The sequence below is a fragment of the Lepus europaeus genome, chromosome 12 (genome assembly GCF_033115175.1).
Source record: "Lepus europaeus isolate LE1 chromosome 12, mLepTim1.pri, whole genome shotgun sequence".
NCBI lineage: Eukaryota > Metazoa > Chordata > Mammalia > Lagomorpha > Leporidae > Lepus > Lepus europaeus.
In genome coordinates this window covers 23418911-23441136 of record NC_084838.1, presented here as the reverse complement: position 1 = coordinate 23441136, position 22226 = coordinate 23418911, and the positions used below count along the sequence as shown (strand labels likewise).

The window sequence follows — 22226 nt, the reverse complement described above, 5'->3', positions numbered from 1 at the left end:
TTTCTTTCCCTTGTTCCTCCAGCCCTCCACTTGCATTACTGGCCTAAGTGGATACTCACCAGCTGGCCACGTCCATCATTACAGCCAAGTCTGAGAATTCCTGATTATACTTAGAGCCTGTGGAGCCGCTGACACAAACAGTCATTAGCAGACGACCCTATTGTGACAAACCATGCTGTAAAATGTAAACTGCGGGGGCATTTTCCTTGTGTTGTTCTCCTGCCTGAGCCTGGATCAACCATGAGAGAGCTCGTCAACATTCCACTGGTACATATTCTCGCTCTGGTTGCCTTCAGTGGGACGGAGAAACTTCCAAAAGGTTGGTCTGAGTGATGTGCTTGTTGCGTTGTCCCAGTTCTAAAGTGTGTGTGTGCTCCCATCACAGCTCATTTATTGTATGGTGTGCTTGGGTTTGACTGAGTGAAGGGTCCTGGAATGTAGGGAGAGGGAGTTAACTATATGCTTAAGCAACTGCTGCATGGTCTCCCCTCTACTGACATTTCCCTGCTAAATTCTGTAACAAAATCATTGGCCAAACAGTGCACGCGCAGCCTTACTTCTCAGGGAAACATTAGCAGGTGGACTGCAAGTTATCAGAGTCTGTTTTGCTTGTGTGCGTGTCCAACTTCAGGGTGGTCTAAATGGCTGATGAAAACCTTTCACATCAGACCTGCCAGGAATATAATTCACTGCACTCCCAGTCACCCAGACTACGCTTCTATACAAAAAATCATTTCCACTTTCTGTTTCACTAAAGTCTTAATATTGTAGTTGCTGAAGATCATAAATACAAAAGGACACAGACCATTTTCCCATATATATTATACAACTAAAGACAATGGGCTCTCAATAACTTTAAGGCTAGAGTCATGATTTGGCTTGCTAAGAGACTGCAGAAGTTTTTTTCAGAGCCTCTGGAATGTACCGGAAATAACACCACCTCAGGGGGAAAGGAAAGCAACTTAAGAAACTGACAAACACCTGTTGCAGTAGCAAGAATGTCCACAGTGATATGGTTTCTGGCCAGTGTATTATGAAACAGAGACTAGTGTGTTTCAAGTCAGAAAGACAGGAAAATACTTGATTTGCAAGGTAACCAAAGGCTTTGCCAAAAATTTTGTTTTAAAAGACATTAAAAAGCAGATTGAATGATATCAATTAAAGAGCTTTAAATTCAATTATTACACTAGAGTTCTGTGTTTTAGAATGCATACTAATGATTTGCTCTTTATATTACTTTATCAAAGTACTGAAAAGATTTGTATTATGGAGGTAAGTGAAGGTAGTATCTGTATCTAAATAACAAATGTGTTTTTAGATCTTGTGGTTCCCAAAAATTTCTTGAACCACAAGGTCAAGGTTCACATGCAGATAATATATAGCTTTCCTCCTTTCGAAAGTTTGATTTCGTAGGTTTTTTAAAAATTTGTTTCTTCTTGTTTTTCCATCTGCCTGAATGGACTGGCATATCCACATGTATTTCAATGTTTAATTGCCAACCAATACTGTGAGGTATGTTTAGATTAAAGGGAATCTAGACATTTTCAAATGGCTAATAATAGCCAGAAAGATATTCATATTGACTTCAGAAGATTTTAATACTTCCTGATCATACAACGGATGTCCGGCAAGGCAGCACTTGGATGTTTAGGCTTATCAGTTGTCAAAAGTCTTGCTTGTGTTATTCTGAATTGTCTAGTTACATGAAAGTGATATGGCAAAATGTGAAGATTTATTAAACTCACTCCTATAAGGAGCAGGGCAATTGATTTTGATAATCCAAATCAGCATTTGGTACACACACACACACACACACACAAACCTAAAACCTCCCTACAGGAATGACTTCTAATGTTCACACTAGAAAGATATGATTTTCCGTTTCCAAACTATACAGATAAAGCCCTAATTCAGATGCACATTATCTATATTTCAAAAATTTCTAAGTAGAGTGGCAGAGAAGTAGTAAAGGCAAATATACTAGTTTTTAAGTAAAGAAATCAGATCATCAATCCATTTTTGTTTCTTATATTAATTACTGCTATGCTTGAATTTTTAAAATAAAAAATTAGAACAATGTTTGTCTTTAGCAACACTGTTTATTATAAAATCTAAATGAGGATAGGCTTAGCAGCAACCTTCCCCCAAAACACCATCCCTAGGACAACAAACATCCTTTTACTATGCACGCTAGTCCCAAGTATAAATAATTTCATGAAAACACAACCTAAAAATTCCAAAGATTAAAGTGTGTGGGAAATATTGGTAGGGAAGAATATCAAACACGTTAATATTTTAATACTGATGAAAGCAACAAAAATGTCTTCCCAAACTATTAGAGTTATTTTCTCTATTTTTGGCAATATATAGTAAGAAAAGGAGTATTATAGATGGCACATTTTTTCCTAAATCCTTTATCATGGAAAAATCAAGGAAACTACCCAGGTACATATGACCAAATAAACAGACACATTTAAAATAGTGCAAGGGTATTTAGGGAGTTCTTTCCAAATCCGCCTATCTTTCCTCAATAAAAGTAATTCTTAACTTTGAAGAATTAATAGTTTCTTGTTTTAGTTTGAGATTCCTGATGTTTCAAAGATAAGGGGGGGAGTCATACTCTTTCTCAATCATTTTAACTAGTGATTCTTTTGACAATGAGTTCAATTTCATAACACCAAGTGGGAGAATATTACAAATTGTTATGTATGAAAGTAGTGAATGTTTTGTTGAAGAGTTGCCAGAACCACACACTTCAATAACACTTAATGCTTTATCAGGGAGGATGAAGTATGTGGTGTAGTATTAAATTGTGCAGGCGTGTAAGAGTTCAGATGAACAACATTGGATTTGCACAAAGGACTCTGCCAAAACCCTGCTTTCAAAACTATCCCCATTTCTGCCATACCTAGACATTGTACAGACTAAGTGATTTATCTTTAGATATAGTTGAGTAACCTTCTCTTTTCAGTCCTATGTGTGTGGATGGGATCCACGGACTGGACATATGACTAAGTCAGCGCGGGCACAGCTGTCACCAAAATCAAGGACAGCGAGTCCTGGATGAGTGTTTTAGATTGACGTGCATTGAAAGACTTACTCACAGCATGTTTAGGGAAACACAGCTGTTTTAAATATAATTGGCCTAGAGAACAGAAAGAGCAGAAACATCAAGATTTTTCCCTTCTCTTTCTCATTCCCAAGGATCAAGTAGGCAACTTCTAAGTGAACTAGGACTTGAGGTCACTGGGGGAGAGTGACTGGGGAGGGATAAGAAGGGGACCTGGGCTGGGGACTACAGCTTTACAGTCGCCCTGACCTGAACAGCTGTACCAGCAGTGCTATATGAACTTAGGGGGAGCAAGGACAGATGGTTCAAACAATTCGCGATTGATGCTTTCCAAGGTCAGTGCAGCTCAAGAACTGGAGAGAAAAGGAGTAGGGGTTTTATGGCCACACACCATCGGATATAGGCTTGATAATGAAGAAAATATAAAATGACATTTAAGGCTTGCAAGAGAATGCTGAGATCAAGATTCAAGTTCCCAGCATCTTTTGTGCATCCTTAGGGAAAATACATAGCATCTGTGAGTCTTGCTTTCCTAATATAATGAAGATGTGCCTACCAGTGCTCAACATACACAGTTATGTGTTATGTGAAGGACTGGCAATGTTTGGGGTAATGATCATTCCCAAGTAACTCTAGTCATCCTTATCTTCAGTTAGCTTTCCAATGTTTCAGTTACCTGCAGTTATCTGGGGTCTGAAAACAGTAAAAGGAAATCACTAGAAATAATTAAAAAAAAATAGTATGAGTTAAATTGTATGCGGCTCTGCATGGCATGATGAAATCTTATGCTGTCCTGCTGTATCCCATCTGGGATGTAAATTATCTTTGTTCAAATATCTATGCTTATGTGCTACCTGCCTGTTAGTGACTTAAGTAGAACCTTAATTATTGAACAAACTGTCATAGTGCAAGTGATCAAGTTATTTTACTTAATAATAACCCTAAAGCCATTGTTTCTCTTACTGTGTCTAATTTATAAATTAAGCTTTATCATAGATATGTGTGTTAAGGAAAATGATGGTATTTAGCGTTCAGTATTATCTGAGGCTTTAGGCATCCACTGGGGGTCTTAGAATGTATTTCCCTTAAATAAGGTGGGTCTACTGTATGCCTGTTTTGTATGATTCTCTATGAGACCACATCTTCACCCAAGGAAATGCTTTTAGGGGAAGCCATTTCAGAAATGCTAACAAATAAAACAGGCAAGGATCCACAGTGTATGTTCTGTTGCAAAGAATCAATGATAGGCTTTAATACATGGTTATTAAGCTTCATTAGCAATAAATCTTACAAGCTACAAAGAAATGCAACAAAAATAACTATTTATTATACCTCCTGTTAAATAAATGTTTCATATCCTAAAATATGTCAAATGATGAGCAATACTAATATTTACTTTGTGGATTTATGACATTTCCCGTGTGTTTTCTCATTCAACAAAATACTGCATTCATGACATTACAGACACATGATTATTTTCCAAGTTTGAGTCCTCATTGTACTAAAACAGATAGGAGCAAATACACCTCATTTCTTTGTGTACCCTATCATTTGGTCTTGTCAATCAGCAACTATTCTATTAGAAGTTGCAATGTCAATGGCCCTGTGCTACAACCCAGAAATACAAAGGAAGGGCAATATCACAGCCCTCTCTCCAAGAGGCTAGTATCGCATTTAGGCTTCTCTCTGGGTCCAGAAAAGTGTTGTGTTCTGTTTTCATGTATTCATTATTCATGTGGTCTTTGGAGTGAGAGAAGAAATAATGCCCTACTTTAAACAGGCTCTGGCTGAGATGAAAGCTGCGTAGGGGAATGAAAGCAAACAAGAGATAATCTGCTGAGTCAACAAATATCATTCAATACAACTACTTCATTGTGTCAGTAAAAATTTGAAAGTGGCTTTGGATCATTTTGGAATATTTTAAAGAAGACTTAACCAACTATATCTGCTGGTAGAAATTGTGTTTTTATTTTTATTTTTTAAATTTTATTTATTTTACAATTTTCATGTACTTCAGATATACAAATAGAAATTGATATTGTTATGTCTCTTTTTTCACTAAGCATAACCAGTACTGAAAATATAGTATATCTTACAAGACTTTAAGCCAACTTTAACTCTGAAGTTCAGCTTCATAACTTCCTATTTTTGTGATGTTCAAACAAGTTATTTAAATATCCTTAGCCTCTATTCCTCACCTATAAATGGTAATACTAATAGTATCTATCTTTATGTTTGTTGTGATAAGTGCATGAAATAGCAAATGAGAAGTATAAAGGATGACACACAGCAGGTTCTTTTTTATTTTTTTAACTTTTATTTAATAAATATACATTTCAAAAGTACAACTTTTGGATTATAGCGGCTTTTTCCCCCATAACCTCCCTCCCACTCACAACCATCCCATCTCTCACTCCCTCTCTCATCCCATTCTTCATCAAGATTCATTTTCAATTATCTTTATATACAGAAGATCAATATAGTATATACTAAGTAGATTTCAACAGACTGCATCCACACAGATACACAAAGTATAAAATACTGTTTGAGTACTAGTTTTACCGTTAATTCTTATTGTATAGCACATTAAGGACAGAGATCCCACATGGGGAGTAAATGCACAGTGACTCCCATTGTTGATTTAACAATTGACACTCTTATTTATTACATCAGCAATCACCCAAGGCTCTTGTCATGGACTGCCAAGACTGTGGAAACCTCTTGAGTTATTTAGACAAGGCCATAGTCAAAGTGGAAGTTCTCTCCTTCCTTCAGAGAAAGGTACCTCCTTCTTTGATGGCCCGTTCTTTCTGCTGGGATCTCACTCACAGAGATCTTTCATTTAGGTCATTTTTTTTCTTCCACAGTGTCTTGGCTTTCCATGCCTGAGAAACTCTCATGGGCTTTTTAGCAGGATCTGAATGGCTTAAGGGCTGATTCTGAGGCCAGAGTACACACAGCAGGTTCTCAATCAACTTGGCAAGCCAATATCAAAAAGTCAAATGTCACACAAAACTGACATTCTAGACTTGTTTTCTGTATCTCAACTGATTTCCAAAGAGTCTAAATTTCAGTTTTTTCAAATGTCTACCGGAAGTGGAATTGTTGGGCCATACAATGTTTCTGCTTAACTTTTGAAGAACCACCAGTACAGCATGTTACGTTCCCACCAGCATCGCCCACAGTTTCACCGTCTCCACAACCACACCATTTACTGCCTTGATTTTCAGTACAGCTACCCAAGTGGGTGTGCATGATGTGTTCAGGTTTGGCTTTGCATTTCCTTCATGGCAAATGATGCTGAGCAGCTTTTGACTTGCTTGTTGACATTTGTTTATCTACTCTGGAGAAATGTCTCTTAAGATCCTCTGCTTATTTTATGCTTGTGTGGTTTTCCTTTGTATTACTGAGTCTCTTCCTATTTGACTCGATTCCTGAGTGAATTCTCTATAAATCTGATCAAGCTTAAGCTTCAGAGTCTCCCATTTGCAGGCACCCGCTAAGCCTCAGAGGGCTTTAGCAATGTGTTTGTATGAACATATGTTGTTATAAAATTTGGGAGGAAATGTTTTTATTTAAAATACAGTATGCTTATTTTCATTTTATTTGAAATGCAGAGATACAGATGAACAAAAAGAGGTATCTCCTGTCTGCTGGTTCAATCCCTTAATGTCCATAACATCCCAGGCTGGGCCAGATCAAAACCAGGAGCCTAGAACTTAATGCAGATTTCCCATATGGGTGGCAAGGACCCAAATATGTGAGCTGTTATCTACTTCCTCTCAAGGTGCACATTAGTAGGAAACTGGTATAGGAAATGGAGCCGGGACTAAAATCCAGGCATTCTGATATGGGATAAGAGCACCTCATGCAACAGCTTACCCACTGTGCCAAACACTTGCCCTAGAACAACATATGTTCTTAACTAGCAATTGTTAAACTTGCTATCTTTTTCCACTCTAACTTCCCTTCAGACTCACTCCTTTTCATGTTGATTGGTGTTGCAGTAGCACAAAAATTTTGTTTTTCTACATTTTTTTCTTTAAAGAGCACACCCAAATGGCATAACTTCAGGCCCCACAAAACCTGGATTAACCTCTACTCTTATAAAATAAACCCTGATCTCTTGAGAGCTTTTTCTTTTGTTTCTCCAATATCTGGTCTAGAAATGGAAACAACATTCTCCTTATAAAATCTTGCTTCCTTTTTGGCAAATTTCTTTGCTGGGGTAATATAATTCTCATTCAGGTATGTGATGGCTTCTGTATGCTTAAGGAAGGGCTAGTAAATGCCATTCTAGAATGTTCTGTTTTGATTTCTCCCCTCCTTTCAGCTCCTGTCATCACTACTCCTCTTGAAACGGTGGATGCCTTGGTTGAAGAGGTGGCTACTTTCATGTGTGCAGTGGAATCCTACCCTCAACCTGAGATTTCCTGGACTAGAAATAAAATTCTCATCAAGTAAGTATCCTGATGTTTCTGATAAGGAATTACACTCACAAGTCTTGCTAGTATTAAAGTCTACCTTCAAGAATATGTAAAATGCAAATTTCCTCATTGTATAAACATAAAGTCTGAAGTTCAGTGAGCTTAAGAGAATTTTCTAAGGCAAAGTAGTGACTCAATTGACACAAAAAATTTTAGGGCTATTTCATGGCTTATTGATATGAGGAAGATGGGGAAGCCCCCAGATCAGAAAGTAGAAGACGCTTCATAATAATTACTAAATATTGTGATATCCTAAGTCTGAGAGTGCATACTCCAAGACATGGTGGGAATCAAAGAGAAACCTGATAATATCCCAAAAAAGTGAAGTATGATGTCTGAGAATTTGACTGCTAAGCCACCTTGGACCTTCTGAAATGTAGAAGGAATTCACAATATACACTGAGTTACCCTTTCAAACAGGTAAAATTCCTACTTGGAAGATAAATATTATGTTATATTTTCATCATTATAATAGCTATCAAAAATATTCCAAAAAGCCTATGACAAATGGACCCCTGGGCTCTCTAGCTGGTGATAGATTATGGATTAAGGTTCAAAGCCCTCTTACCTGTTTAAGCTGTTACAACAAAATATCATGAATTGGGTAACTTATAAGCAATGCAAGTAGGCTGTAAACTGCAAGTTTGAGGAGCCAGTAATTTCAGTGTCTGATGAGGGCCCACATCCTGGTTTATGGACAGCCATATTTTTTTGTGTCCCCACATGGGGGATGTGGTCAAGTCCCTTGGGCCTCTTTTATAAGGGCATGAATCCCACTCATGATGTCTCTACCTGGGGACCTAATCACCTCCCAGAGCTCCACTTTCAAATATCATCACATTGGGAATTAGATTTCAGCATGTGAATTAGGGAGCGGGGGGAGGGGATCTAAACATTCGGTCTATACACAGTGCTTCAACTGGTACCCATGAACTTGCATGCAGAGAAATGTCACCTTTCATTTCTCTAACCTCTGACCGATGCTTAGTGTTTCCTTCTATCATACATGTTGTGATGTGGGGTGTTAATCATACTGCCTTAGCCTTCAAGTACTCTTATCAGGCAAGCTGGCCCAGAAGTTCTGGGGAAAGAAGGCTCACAGACCATAGTAAAATATTTGGGACAGTTTTTAGCATCTATTGCAATTTGGATAGACTGAGAATTTCACAAACCATCAAGTCCTGGTTCCTTTTTCCTTTTTTGCTTAGCAGTTCTGTCCTCAATAGTCTTTTCCTCTTGAATGTCACTAAAAGCGGCAAAGGAAACGAGGCTACAACTTCAACATTTTGCTTGGAAATTTCCTCAGCTAAATATTGGAGTTCATTACTTACAGGCTTTGCTTTCCATGTAATGCAGGATGCCATTCAACTAAGCATTCTGCCACCAGTTGCAAAGATACCCTTTCCTTTACATTCCACTAACATGCTCTTCTCTCCATCCGAGCCCACACAGATAGTGCTTTAAAATTTCATATTCCTACCAACAATCTGTTCATAGTAATCCAGGAATTCTCTGAGATGTAGATTTTCTCTACCATACTTTTCACCTACTTCTGGGTCCTCAGTAGCAGAGCCAATACCATGTATATTCCTACTAGCACTCTCTTCAAGAAAATCTAGATTTTTTTCTAGCATGCTTCTGCTATTTCTCCTGTTTCTATCCTTTCCCCAAATGCAAAGCCACATCTACATTTTTCTTACATTTTAGTTTTAGCAGCATCACACTTCAAGTACCAAAATTTGTATTTATTGCCTACCATTATTATAACAAATTATTATAAATTTAGTGCCTTAATATAACATACATGTATTATCTTATAGTTCTGAAGGTCATGCATACATATGAAATACATTGTGCTGGGTAAAATCCCAGTGTTAGCAATGCTGAGTTAGTTCCTTCTAGAAGCTACAGGGAAGAAAACCTAATTTATTATTTTTTTATCTTCTGAGGCCACCTGTTTCCTCCATTACAAAGCTAAAAATTGCATCACTCTGACCTTTCCTGTGTTGTCACACCTTCTATGTTATATACCTCCATGGTTCATCTTTTAAGGCTCTTTATCATTACATCTTGATAATTCAGAATATTCCATTTTAATATTCTTAATACAGGGAGAATCCATCTTGCTATGTAAAGTAATACAGTCCTAGGTTCTGTGGATAAAGTTATGGGTCTTTTGGGGACCATTGTTCTGCTTACTACACACATTTGACAAACATAACTCTTATTTGGTTAAAAAGAACCCAACTCACTTTTATGTTGATGCCTCCCCTCAAATTTCTGCTTCCAGAATTCTCTTCACAGTGAACAATATGCATGTAGTTAAATAGATAACATTCGTAATGCATATATTTTATACTTTGAAGTTGCTTTATTATGTATTCAAGTAACTAGAACTCCACCTGACATATTAAGTCCTCAATAAGTATCCAAAAAGAATGAATAATAAATTTAATGCTAGCTACTTCTATAAATATTTACTCATTTATGCTCATCACATGTACATGCGTGGATGTACAATATCTAGTTAGTACTTCCTAGTAAGTACAGAGAAGACGTATATGTCTTTGTTCTGATATACTTTCCTGAATAAAGTAAACCTCATATTTGGTCTTAAAATAGACATCTCTCTTTGAAAGCATTTTCAAAGGACTTTGTTTATTGGACACTAGGAAAGACTAGAATAAAATGTAAGCTTTTATTCCAAAGTAGTTTTTCTATTATTTAGAACTCACTCAAATTACCTCTCACCTTTGTTCTACCTCCTCATTGGCTAGTCATTGGTCTGCTCAGTTAGTCAGAGCTGAAAAATCAGCTGACGCACTAATGTCCCATTTTCCTCTGTGACCTGCAGGCTCTTTGACACCCGGTACAGCATTCGGGAGAATGGGCAGCTTCTCACCATCCTGAGTGTGGAAGACAGTGATGATGGCATTTATTGCTGCACAGCCAACAACGGTGTGGGAGGAGCAGCTGAGAGTTGTGGCGCTCTGCAAGTGAAGATGAGTGAGTAGGAAAGGGGACCATTTATTGACTTTAAAGTTGGCTTGCCACACTTTGAAACAGTCAGCAAGTAGAGTCTCTCTCAGACATGGAAGTTCAATACCAAGACCAACAAGTTCAAAGCCCAACCTTGAGATCATTTAATTCCACACCTCTTATTCCTGCCATCAACCACCGTCCTAAGGCAAGCCTTGGGTTGTCTGTCCTCTGCCACTTTCTTGCCTTCACACAGCTCTGTTATTTTCTGTACCTAGACTTTGTTCACTGGGGAGTCTCCCTCTAAAATCTTTACCTTATGCCTTTCCATGGCAATCAAAGTCACTTCTTGTCACTAACCTCTTTGAAGACACTTCTACCCTTTTGCCTTATTTCAGACTGATGAAATGTGCTGCCTAGAGACCACCTACATTCCTGGCTCCCTTCCTCCATTTCCATTTACAAAGCCAGCAACCACATCACTCTGAGTAACTTTCTGCTTAACTGTAGGCTATTCACTTTTTCCCCAGCTCATGTCCTGCAGGGTTAGCAAGTACCCATGGGTAATCTCCTAGCCCTCATTGCCACTTTTAAGACATAATATATTGTACTCCTGGAAAAATCCTCTCTCATGAGGGCATAGGCCACTCTTCTCATTCTTTTCTCTATTCATTATGTCCACTACTCACTGTTAAGCACTCCCCGGTATTAATCAAAAACTTTGATTCCAGACCCATTATATTTTTATCTGTCCCTACTCCTGCCATCATCCTAAAAGATTCTGACAGCCAGGAAATTGAAACACTAGTAACTTCATCCTCACAAGTCCTTGGCTTCCACAAATCTGGTGATGTTTACCTTTAACTCTATCAGACCACCTGACCAATGACCCACCCTTGACCTTGCCATCACTTGGAAATAGCCTTATATTTATATATTTTTGTGATCTTATAGTTTAAAATATTAAGCTCCAGCATGTTACCCTCTGGCCATGGACACTTATTCATCCAGCCTTGTCAGATAAAGAAAACAGTTTCCCATACTCAAGATTTGCTCCAAGTGGAAAGCACAAAATTCCTGCCTCCCCTTTCTTAGCTAAGAAGAGTGTCAAAGCCACTCTTACTTCCTTACCCCCACATTCACCACCCCAACGTGCTAACATTCTTCTGTCCGTGATTTCTCCTTGGTCTCCCTTTTATTGACTCCCTTTTGGGATTTCACTCACTTCTCTCTCCTTGTGTCATCAAATGTTCCCTTGTCATCATCCTCAAATCTCATGACCTTCTGTACTGCAAGCAACTGACACTTGCAAACTGCTAAACCTGTAATAAAGAAAACATTCTCTTCTCTGGCACCACGTCCCTGATGGGAAAAATAATATAAACATGCATACCAGCACCATAAAAATTAGTGGAATCTAAGATTTCCTGCGATCTTCATCCATTAGGTTATTGAGTTGTCTTTTATCACTGTTTCTTATGTTTTAACACTGTTACACTGGAGGAAATCATCGATTCTTTTTTTTTTTTTTTTTTTCAGTGTGTGAGAGATTTTCTACGTTCTCTGTGCTAGGTTTATATTCCTAATACATTTCATAGCTTTGTGTTTTGCAAATAAGATTTTAGTAAAAGAGAAACCTTAAGCTTGAAAAGTTGATGTCTATGTGATATCTACTGAAGTATTTGCATTATGTGACTTTCATAATACGCTCACAATTATTTGTAAAGTGGATATTTAGAATTAAATAGAAAGTCTGGAACTCCAGGTTTAATATGCCTTTTTAATTTTTTTATTTTTATTTTCCTTCAGAACCTAAAATAACTCGTCCTCCCATAAATGTAAAAATAATAGAGGGATTAAAAGCAGTTCTACCATGTACTACAATGGGCAACCCCAAGCCCTCAGTGTCGTGGATCAAGGGAGACAATGCTCTCAGGGTAAGTAATTGTGATGTTAACACATGTACAGTAAACATTTTAAAATAAAACTATCCCTTGAAGAATGAGGCATTTAAAAAGTTTTATTTTTAATTAATTAATGTATTAATTTAAATGTTTTTCCATATACTTTTAGGCAAACTTAAATATATCTATTCCCCAAATGTAAACTGTAGGGCATTCCAATTGGGACTAGCTAGAAAAAAACTGATAGGACCCAGTAGTATTAGGGATGCAAAAGGGGAAAAATAAAAATCCCAAGCCAGAGTAGAGCCCTTTTTTGTTTGTCACTTAGTTGAATAATAATTCATTTTTTTAAACACTGAATATTTAAAACATAGGAGGTAAATTGAGTAAGACTAAAATCTAGGTTTTAGAACTGACAGTTTCTGGCAAGAGGGAGAGAAATGAGGTTTGTAAGAAAAGAAATGAGAACACTGGAGAGAAGGTAGAACAAGACTGAAGACTGGTAGCAAACACTCTGATCTCAGTTGGGAAGAGAATTGATTTAAAAATCGATTCTTCATATGCTCATTTTGTGCTGGTTTGTATCTTTTCCCCACATTTACTGATAAATTATAATCCTGCTCCATAATTGTCTCTTTCTATCTTTGTGTCACCCAAAAGGAGACTACAGAGTATATTTTATTTCTTATTATGTCCAGCATATTCCATGGGGAAAATATAGTGTTGATACATAGGTCAATTAATTGAAATAAGATACTAAACTTAGTAGGTTTGTTTTGTTTCAAATAAAACTGATAAAGTCAATTTCTAAATTATAATCTATGTAATTCTCCTTATTTCCTTTTGTTATACATCTCAATGCATTTCCTACAATGAAAAACAAAGTGTGGCTCTATGTGTGTTACTAAAGTTAAGGTGCAAAAAGAGAAGGTAAATGTAATATTTTAACTCCAAAGAATCAAAAAATTTGAAAGAATATATATAATACCACATAGGGTTTATAGCAACTAAATTAGTCAAAAGGCACTGCTTTTATTCAAGCAGAGTTGGGTTTGACTTTTAGGATCTTAAGTCCTCATATGAAACAAAATAAAAAGTAATCTATTCATCATGGGATCACTGTGAAAGTTGAATTTGATAATTTTGTACTGTCCCACTTAATATTGTGTTGTATGTCATAAATTCCATAGTAAAAGCTGAAGCTTTTGATGATAACAGACAACTTGATAAAATATGGTGAATGTATCCTTGAGAGAGCCATGGATGTTTTCAAATTCATGTCCCTATCTCTGGCAGGAAAATTCTCGCATTGCAGTTCTTGAATCTGGGAGCTTAAGGATACACAATGTACAAAAAGAAGATGCAGGACAGTATCGCTGTGTGGCAAAAAACAGCCTTGGGACAGCGTATTCCAAACTGGTGAAGCTGGAAGTGGAGGGTAAGCAGGCACAATCGTCCCCATGACAGTGTGATCAGAGGGAACCGCATTTCACTGTGTAGACTGTACTTCAGCTTGAGCTATGGGGACCCTAATCCCTCAGCTATGCAGGATATTAGGCCATAGGGGCAAAGTCATGAGAGCAGAAAAGAGAAAAGAAAGACATTTTCATTAGTATGAAAGGTCATATTCCATCTATTACCCACAATCACTGGTAATTTTGATCAAAAGAATAAATTCACTAATATTGAAATAATCAGATACCATTTTAGAGCTTCTACTTGGATGATTCCCCCTCATTAATAAATTTGGAGACACTAATTTTTATGTTTTTCACATATAGACTAACTTTTTAAAAGGCATAAAAAGGGCAAAGAGTAACTGTTTTCATATTGTATTCTGGCATAAAGAGTACAAAATAATAGACTCAAAATGTCTAACCAAAATGATTCAAGGTCAAAGTTCTGGAATTATATTGTCAAAATGTTTTTATGTTTTAAAAAGCCACTAATTCAACAACTTGCTGTGAGAGGTCTTCGCTGAGAAATCAGAATCCAAACAGCTCTAGGTGTTCTATTCACTTGTTCGTTGGATCTTTCTCGATCACTAATTGCATCATATTTTATTTAAAAATAGGAACTACCAGCACACAAGTTAGGTGAGTGAGCTGAGGGCAAAACCGTCCCAGCTCTTCTTGTTACAAGTTGTAGAATTAACATCTCTGGCTCTCAGTGTTTTCATCTGTAAAGAGGGGTTTGTTGCATTTAATGACTTAGGTGTTGAAAGTGTTTAGCAATATCTAGTCTTTTGCATACAATAATGCTGATTATAAAAATTATCAAATATTTTTCTACTTTTCTCTCACTTGATTGATAGAGCATTTTACTATTGCACACTGACACAAATCATAGCTCAACCAGGAGCAGCTTCAATGTTCCCATATCTCTCTTCATTCCATCTTACTTTTCTTAGGCTGAAACTTTTCCTTCTCACTCATACAGCTTTCTATTATCTTCTTTAAGATTCTCTTTATTTCTTAGTATGAATCTACCTCTCGCAGCCTTCAAGGTCTTCTTTTCCACATTGGCTTCTACTTCAGGAAACATTTTTATTTTACGATTGCATCAATTGTGCATAAAATTCCAATTAACTCCTTATAGAAGAGCATGAGGTGGTGAAAATAGTGGTTTTCAGAATATGAAAATATGTTTTCAGTATAGTTATTATAATTTAATGTCTTATAAAATATCCATGCTACTTAAAGCCCAGTATGAAACAATTAGTTGATATGAATTATTCTGTGAAAATTAAATAAACATACAAATACACTAGGACATTTGTTAGTGCACATTGAAGACCTGCTCAGACTCAGTATTTCCCTGAATTGTCTGTGGTATGATGAAGAATTAATGCTACCTATTTGTTTAAATTACATGAAGAAATTAAGACATTAAATGTAAATATAAGCCCTCTGAAATATAATACATAAAACTGATCATTTAGATTACTATCTTCATAGATATTTAAACAAATCACTTTAATTTTGACCTAGAGAACATTATGACCAATTTCAATTAGTTAGAATCCAATACACAATGGTCTTTTCTTGCCATTTGATATGATATCATGGCTATCGGTAATACTGAATACTATCTTCTTTTTTTCCAAATATTTAAATGGTCATACTTATTGCTTTTTAAAAAATATTTATTTTTATTTGAAAGGCAGATTTACAGAGAGGCAGAGGCAGAGAGACAGAGAGAGAAAGAGAAAGAGAGGTCTTCTATCCACTAGTTCACTCCTCCACTGGCCACAATGGTAGGAGCTGAGCTGATTTGAAGCCAGGAGCTGGGAGCTTTTTCTGGGTCTCCCATGCAGGTGGCAGGGGCCCAAGGACTTGGGGCATCTTCCATTTCTTTCCCAGGCCATAGCAGAGAGCAGGATCAGAAGTGGAGCAGCTGGGACTTGAACTGGTGCCCATATGGGATGCTGGCACTGCAGGCGGTAACTTTACCTGCTATGCCACAGCATTGGCATTGCTATTGCTGTAACAGTTAATACATTCTAGAGGTTTTATAAACTTGCTGGGGTTCATAATACCATTTAAAATTACTCTACTAGTAGGTAAGATGATCATTTTAGCACACATGTTTATTTCTACTCCAATTCTAGTCCCTGTTAATAATAGCAAAAATATGTGACATGCTTAGCATAGTTGCTGACACATAATAAGCATTTAATAAATGGTATCTACTGTCATTATTATTAGTATTAGAACATAATATTAGCAACAAATCAGTTTTGGCTTTGGAAGCTCTGAAAAACTGATTTCCACTTGAAAAGTGAGTTGAGGCATTGTCAAGTTATAATGCAAATTTGCCCTATTAAGTTTTTTTAAAGTGAACTATCCCTAATATTTATTAATGTATTAGAATAAATTATTTGTGAAACTCCCTAAGATCAAGCCACAATGGACATTACCCAGATAATCTATTTTATTGCAAATTCTATACATTAATTAAATATAACAAAATGGATACTTGAAATAGCACTTGAGATACTAGAATTTTCAGTATTTTTGGCAAAGTGCAACAGAACTTGATTGTATGATTAGTTTGCTAGGGATGCCAAAACAAATTGCTATAAATTAAGTAGATTACAATAGTCATTTATTTTCTTATAGTTTGGAAAGGTCAGCTCAACCTATAATGCAGAGCAGGTGAAAAAGCAATAGAGAAATGACTAGAAGAACCCCAGAAAGTACCTGCAAATTCTTGGTAACTTGGGAGTAGTGAGGGTTGAAGGTGAGGCTGGCCCATGATCAGTTAGGATACATGAACATAAATATGCACCATGTAGTCACTGCACAAAGAATTTATGCAGTGGTTATATAGAATTGGAACTCCATAATACTACTTGATGCTGGGCTATTCTTATCACAGATGGGCATGCCAGAGAACAGTATGGCTATGCCATTGACAGCCTCTATTAGTCCAAACATGGAAGGCCATGGATTGGATACAATGTATTAACTAATATTAGCTGTCAAAACAAATATGAAAGAAATGCCCTACCACACAGAGATAAAAAAAAAAAAAGTTCCCTATTAGATTGTCATCCTCAGGCTGCTGGATCTCTGGAATGGCTGTGTGGAGATATTCTACCCTTCTATCTTGTCTTAAAAAGTTGTAAACACCATATATGGAGTCACTGATAGAAACATCTAACTCAAGCATGGTCCAGCAAGGATGTCTTCCTAAAAGGTTGAGCAATGGATGGCTAACATATAAAGCTAAATGTGTGAGGCAGATTATGTTTTTTAACCCCAAGGACAATCTATGAAGAAGGTTCTATATTATGCCATTTCAGGAAACTGAGGAACAAAGTGGGTAGCTGACTTATACAAGAGTAAAGAGATAGCAGAGTCTAAGAAACTGAGTAAGACTGAATAGTGTGTGCTCTACTAAAGAACAAGATAGTCCTGTGTGCATTGTTAGGAGTAGTATCAGAATGGCAGTGAGAGAAGATGCTAGAACTCTGTAAATGAAGAACAGAGTTATACGTGGGGGGAGAGATGGGGGGGAAGAGAGAGAGGCAAATTTTTCAACAAATGTGGCAGAGAAAGGGGAGGAGTCAAAAAAGGGAACAGTAGCTGGTGGTATGCATGGCATGTAGGTAGTATTGTTTGGCAAGATTTCTCTTTCAAAAAGATTGAATTATTATCAAATATTGAAAGTATTAAAACGTGTTAATGATAAGGGAAATTAGAACATACAAGAGAGGGGGAAAGTAGTCAGGGGAATGTGGTGCTTAAGAAGGCACAGGGTTGTACTCAGAGATTCAAGGGAAGCATTAACTTTATACAGAGGGTGACCACATGTCCCGGTTTTCCCAGGACAGCTCTGGATTACACCTGTTGTCCTGCAATAATTATTAATAGAGTCCCTCTTCTACTTTTATAACTATCCAGGCTTTCAATATAAATTATATGGCACCTCTCATTACACAGGAAGAGAGGACTTCCTTGCAACAGGGAGAAGGAAGAAAGTGGGCATTTTTTAATATAAATCCATTCATAAGTTTGGTGGGTGGAATTTGAGAAAGCTCTGTTCTCATGGTTTCTATTTCTTCTAACAAGAGGAAAGTAATGTTATCTTCTGAAAATACTTTTGTAAGGGGACCAAGGGAGGGGGGTGAGGAAGAAGAGAATGGAAAGGTTTTAAAATAGCTATGGGATGGGAGAGATGACTCACAAGTAAAGTAGAATTGTGTGTGTCAGGGAGGGGAGAGTGGGTAGCATTGAGGTTTTGGTCACAAACAGGACCATGAGTATGGCATTCAACAATCTCTATGATTGCATGGTTTTGTCCTTGGTATTACTCTTGTGCAGGTACAGGTTCATGAAAGGTAGAAAGCTTATTTCAAAGGTAAAGCATAAGTATTGAATTTTTGTGCAGCAGAAAACTGTATAAATGAATTGAGAACCTTGAAAGAGAGACATTGAAGTGATAAATCATGCAATCTTATTGTACCAAATATATTTTGACTTTAATATCCAATTACCAAATATTCCAATATTTTAACCTGGGATGAAACAGTATAGCTCCAGCCATATCCCATAGAGATAATAAGAAAGTCTTCCTGCTAGTAACACAGAAAGGCTGACTCAGTTGTATAAGAATAAAATGTACAAGGGTACTTCAAAATGATTGCCAAAAAATGGAAGCAAAGGATAAATTTATTTTGGTGCAAAAAGATTTTGAAGGCCGGTCATAGTTTCTTCATAATATGCATTTATATTTTATGTAGCTCTATATTTTTTGGAACATTTTAAAAACTATAGCAGGTGTAGGGGTCCAAGGACTTGGGCATCTTCCACTGCTTTCCCAGGCCATAGCAGAGAGCCGGATGGGAAGCGGAGCAGCCAGGACCCAAACTAGCGCCCATATCGGATGCCAGCACTGCAGATGGTGGCTTTACCTGCTACGCCACAGGAGCAGCCCCACTTTTTGAACTTTTATAAAGAGAATTTTCTAATTGGAAAGAACTACTATATGAGTATAAGCTTCCAAGTATTATACAATTGTGATAAAGTAACATGAACCTTTCTGTTCATTGGTCTGATGTTAATTTAGCACTTCTGCTGCTCTTTTCTTCTCTAAGACAAACTCAGGGAAGGTTAAAAGTTTTCTCAGAAACAATTGTTGATTAGGTCACTTTTGGGTAAGGAATGTGGGTGGTGGAGATCTGATGGGTGCAACCTAGAACATGTCATTTCCCTAGGAAAGGAAGGAATTCCTCAGGGCAGTAGCATGCGTGCTGCGAGAGGAAGTCCATGGAGTCGCCTAGATGGAGTAAGGTGACCATCAGAGGATGGCAGCTGCTGATGCATCAGCTGTTCATTTGGCTCTCCTTGTTTACTGACGCACAAAAATCTGGAGTTTGTCAATTCATAGTGGTTTGTAGGATCCAGAATGAAAACTCACTTTGGGTTCTGATTTCTCAATGAACATTTCCCACACCTCACTGGGTGTTACTGATTTATAGCACAAACACAAAAGTGAAAGCAAGGTAAATCCCTATAGAAAAGGGATGCCCTGCTCTGTGAGAACCACACAAACACATGATTTGATGTTGGCAAGGAAGTCTACTTTGTTTCCCAAACTCCACAGTCATCTGAAATGCAGACACATGCTGTCCATCTCACACCTGTAGAGACTCTTCCTTTGGAAAGGTTAGACCTGTCTTAGGTACCTGTATAACAGTGGGCTTTAGGATAGGTTCCATGGCAAGGTGTGAGCGTTTTTTTTGTCTGCTATCACGAGAGGTCTCCGTTTCACATTTTATAAATTCTAAGGTGCTAATCTTTTCATGTTTTACCATATCTGGGTGGCATCTCATGGTCATTAGTTTCTTATGATTTTTTTTTGTTTCTTTTTTGTAGTGTCTCTGAAATTGAGTTATCTTATAGGTGCCAATAGCAGTTAATCACACCTCGTTTGTGGCTTTTTCCTCCTTAGTTAAGATCATTCCTTAGCTGTTTCCAGAAATGAGAATAAATATATGACTTCAACAATAAAACAAAGAAGATAAGTCAACTATATTGATTCATAAGTTTTCTACATTTTTAACTAGAACTATTTCTTCTATGTGGGATTATTTTCTTTCTTTAGTTGCTCACAGAAATGAAAATATCATTATCAGTAAGATGATTTTGTGTGGTCCTTTGCCTTCAGAAAATTCAGTTTGCTGAAATTAAATTTGTTAGGTTGCAAGCAGAAATAAAGACTTTTCAGGGCCATATAGCAGGAATTTTTTTTCTAATAGGTAGTCTTGTTTGCTTCACATTTGTGCCTTAGACATGGTGTATAGCCAAGAAATGATCCTCATGGCTTCCTTTCTATAACTGAAACTGTTTCCTCCTGAGTACCTCGCAAGCCCAGGAAGACCCACAGAGGGACGGGTCAAGGCCAAGTGCTGATTTGAATGGCAGTACTGGCGTTTTCAAGGGGAGATTGCTATAGTGGTTGCTTTGGACAACCTCTAAAGTATGTGATTCTTTTTTTGGATATCTGTTCTTGACCAGAGGCATACACACACACACACACACACACACATGGATGTGAACACTATGCCACAGACATAAATCTTTCAAGTAATGTTAATTGTTTTCTTGCCTCCCCTTCAGTCTTTGACTTAAGTGTGATAAAAAGATTTATTTATTTGAGACTGAATTAGATCTTATTATATGTGGCGAATTTTACATTCAGATGAATCCTACTTTGTGGATGGAAACTGATTGAATGCAGAGTAGTGGAGAGACAAATTAATAGAGTACATTAGGCTCCCTGCTGATTGCATTTCCTCTTATTACCTTGCCTGCCCTTGGAGTTTTTTTTTTTTTTTTTTTGACAGGCAGAGTGGATAGTGAGAGAGAGAGAGAGACAGAGAGAAAGGTCTTCCTTTTGCCATTGGTTCACCATCCAATGGCCGCCATGGTAGGCGCACTGCGGCCAGCGCACCATGCTGATCCGATGGCAGGAGCCAGGTGCTTCTCCTGGTCTCCCATGGGGTGCAGGGCCCAAGGACCTGGGCCATCCTCCACTGCACTCCCTGGCCACAGCAGAGAGCTGGCCTGGAAGAGGGGCAACCGGGACAGGATCGGTGCCCCGACCGGGACTAGAACCCGGTGTGCCGGCGCCGCAAGGCGGAGGATTAGCCTACTGAGCCACGGCGCCGGCTTGCCCTTGGAGTTTTAAACCATGAAGAAAAAGAGTGGAGAGTGCAGCTGGAATGAAGAGAGAGTTCTCAATCACCCGCAATGGGAAGAGGCAACTTGGCTTCAGTACAAAGTACGGAGAGAGTCTAGCAGAGGAAGGAGGGTCCAGAGAGCAGGGGGTCTACAGCAGAACAAGAACAAGATCAGAATCCTCCTGCGTAGAGGGTTATTATACACTTCCCCAATGTTTAAACAACTCTGCATCTTCACGGGGCTTTGAAAAGCACCATTTTGTGTCAACACGTGGGAAAGGTACTCGGGAATTGGGACAGAAGGACAAGCCACATGGAAAATTGAGGTGGCTTCAGTGTGTGTGTCCCCATGGCTTGTCAGGGTACCTGACTGGAGACACCTTTCAGCATGAGAAGCCTTACCGGCGCACCCTTAGGACTGACCACATCTATTCGGAGCTTTTTTCCTAAGGACCTTATTTTGCAGCGGTATGCCGTCTACAAGACAAATAGGATTCCAAAAGATCAAAACAAACTGCAATTCCTATAGGTTGGGTCCCCGAGGCAGATGTCATTAGAGATGACTGTAAGAGATCAGCTCTGTTTTCAAAAGGTTAGGCTTCTGGCTGCCCTGCTTCCTACAGATCAGATTCCCTTGGTGCATCTACAAAAGCGGAAGAGATCATGTAATGTTTACACCACGTTTGATTTGCTTTTTCCTCTGTTTATGCTGCAGCTCTTAATATGACAAATGCCACAGAGAGAGGTATTTAAAACCCCAACGTGTGCTGTGCCCTCAGCGATTGCACTTTTAATAAATTTGCAGTGGTCCTGTTTTGGGCATCAATCTCACTCGTTTGATGCCACTAACAGGTTTGATTTGCTGTCATGAATACATTGTGTATTTAAAAACGAAACCAAAGGAAAAAATCATAACCTTTCGGTATCCCTGGAGGCTACCACTGGGAAAATTAAATCTGCATGACTTCATAGGGTGCATGTTCTAAAAGAAGAGTTTGACCCATTGATTTTGACTTTAGGTGATGTTCTGTTGTGGTTTCATCTAAAGAGTTTTGTAGAGCTTTTAGGAAAGAGTGCCAAGGTGCTCCTTTAGTTGA

At 37.9% G+C, this 22226-nt stretch overlaps 1 protein-coding gene across 5 annotated transcripts in view; it reads left to right on the top strand.

Moving 5' to 3' along the window:
* Positions 1-240: 240 nt before the first annotated feature.
* Positions 241-22226, top strand: part of MUSK (muscle associated receptor tyrosine kinase) — a 100021-nt gene continuing 78035 nt past the window's right edge. For all 5 annotated transcript variants that reach the window (XM_062206942.1, XM_062206940.1, XM_062206939.1 and 2 more), the window contains exons 1-5: positions 241-319; positions 7404-7530; positions 10412-10563; positions 12346-12473; positions 13737-13878. In XM_062206942.1, coding sequence (XP_062062926.1) covers positions 241-319; positions 7404-7530; positions 10412-10563; positions 12346-12473; positions 13737-13878 — 628 coding nt within the window. The remainder of the gene's footprint in view (positions 320-7403; positions 7531-10411; positions 10564-12345; positions 12474-13736; positions 13879-22226) is intronic.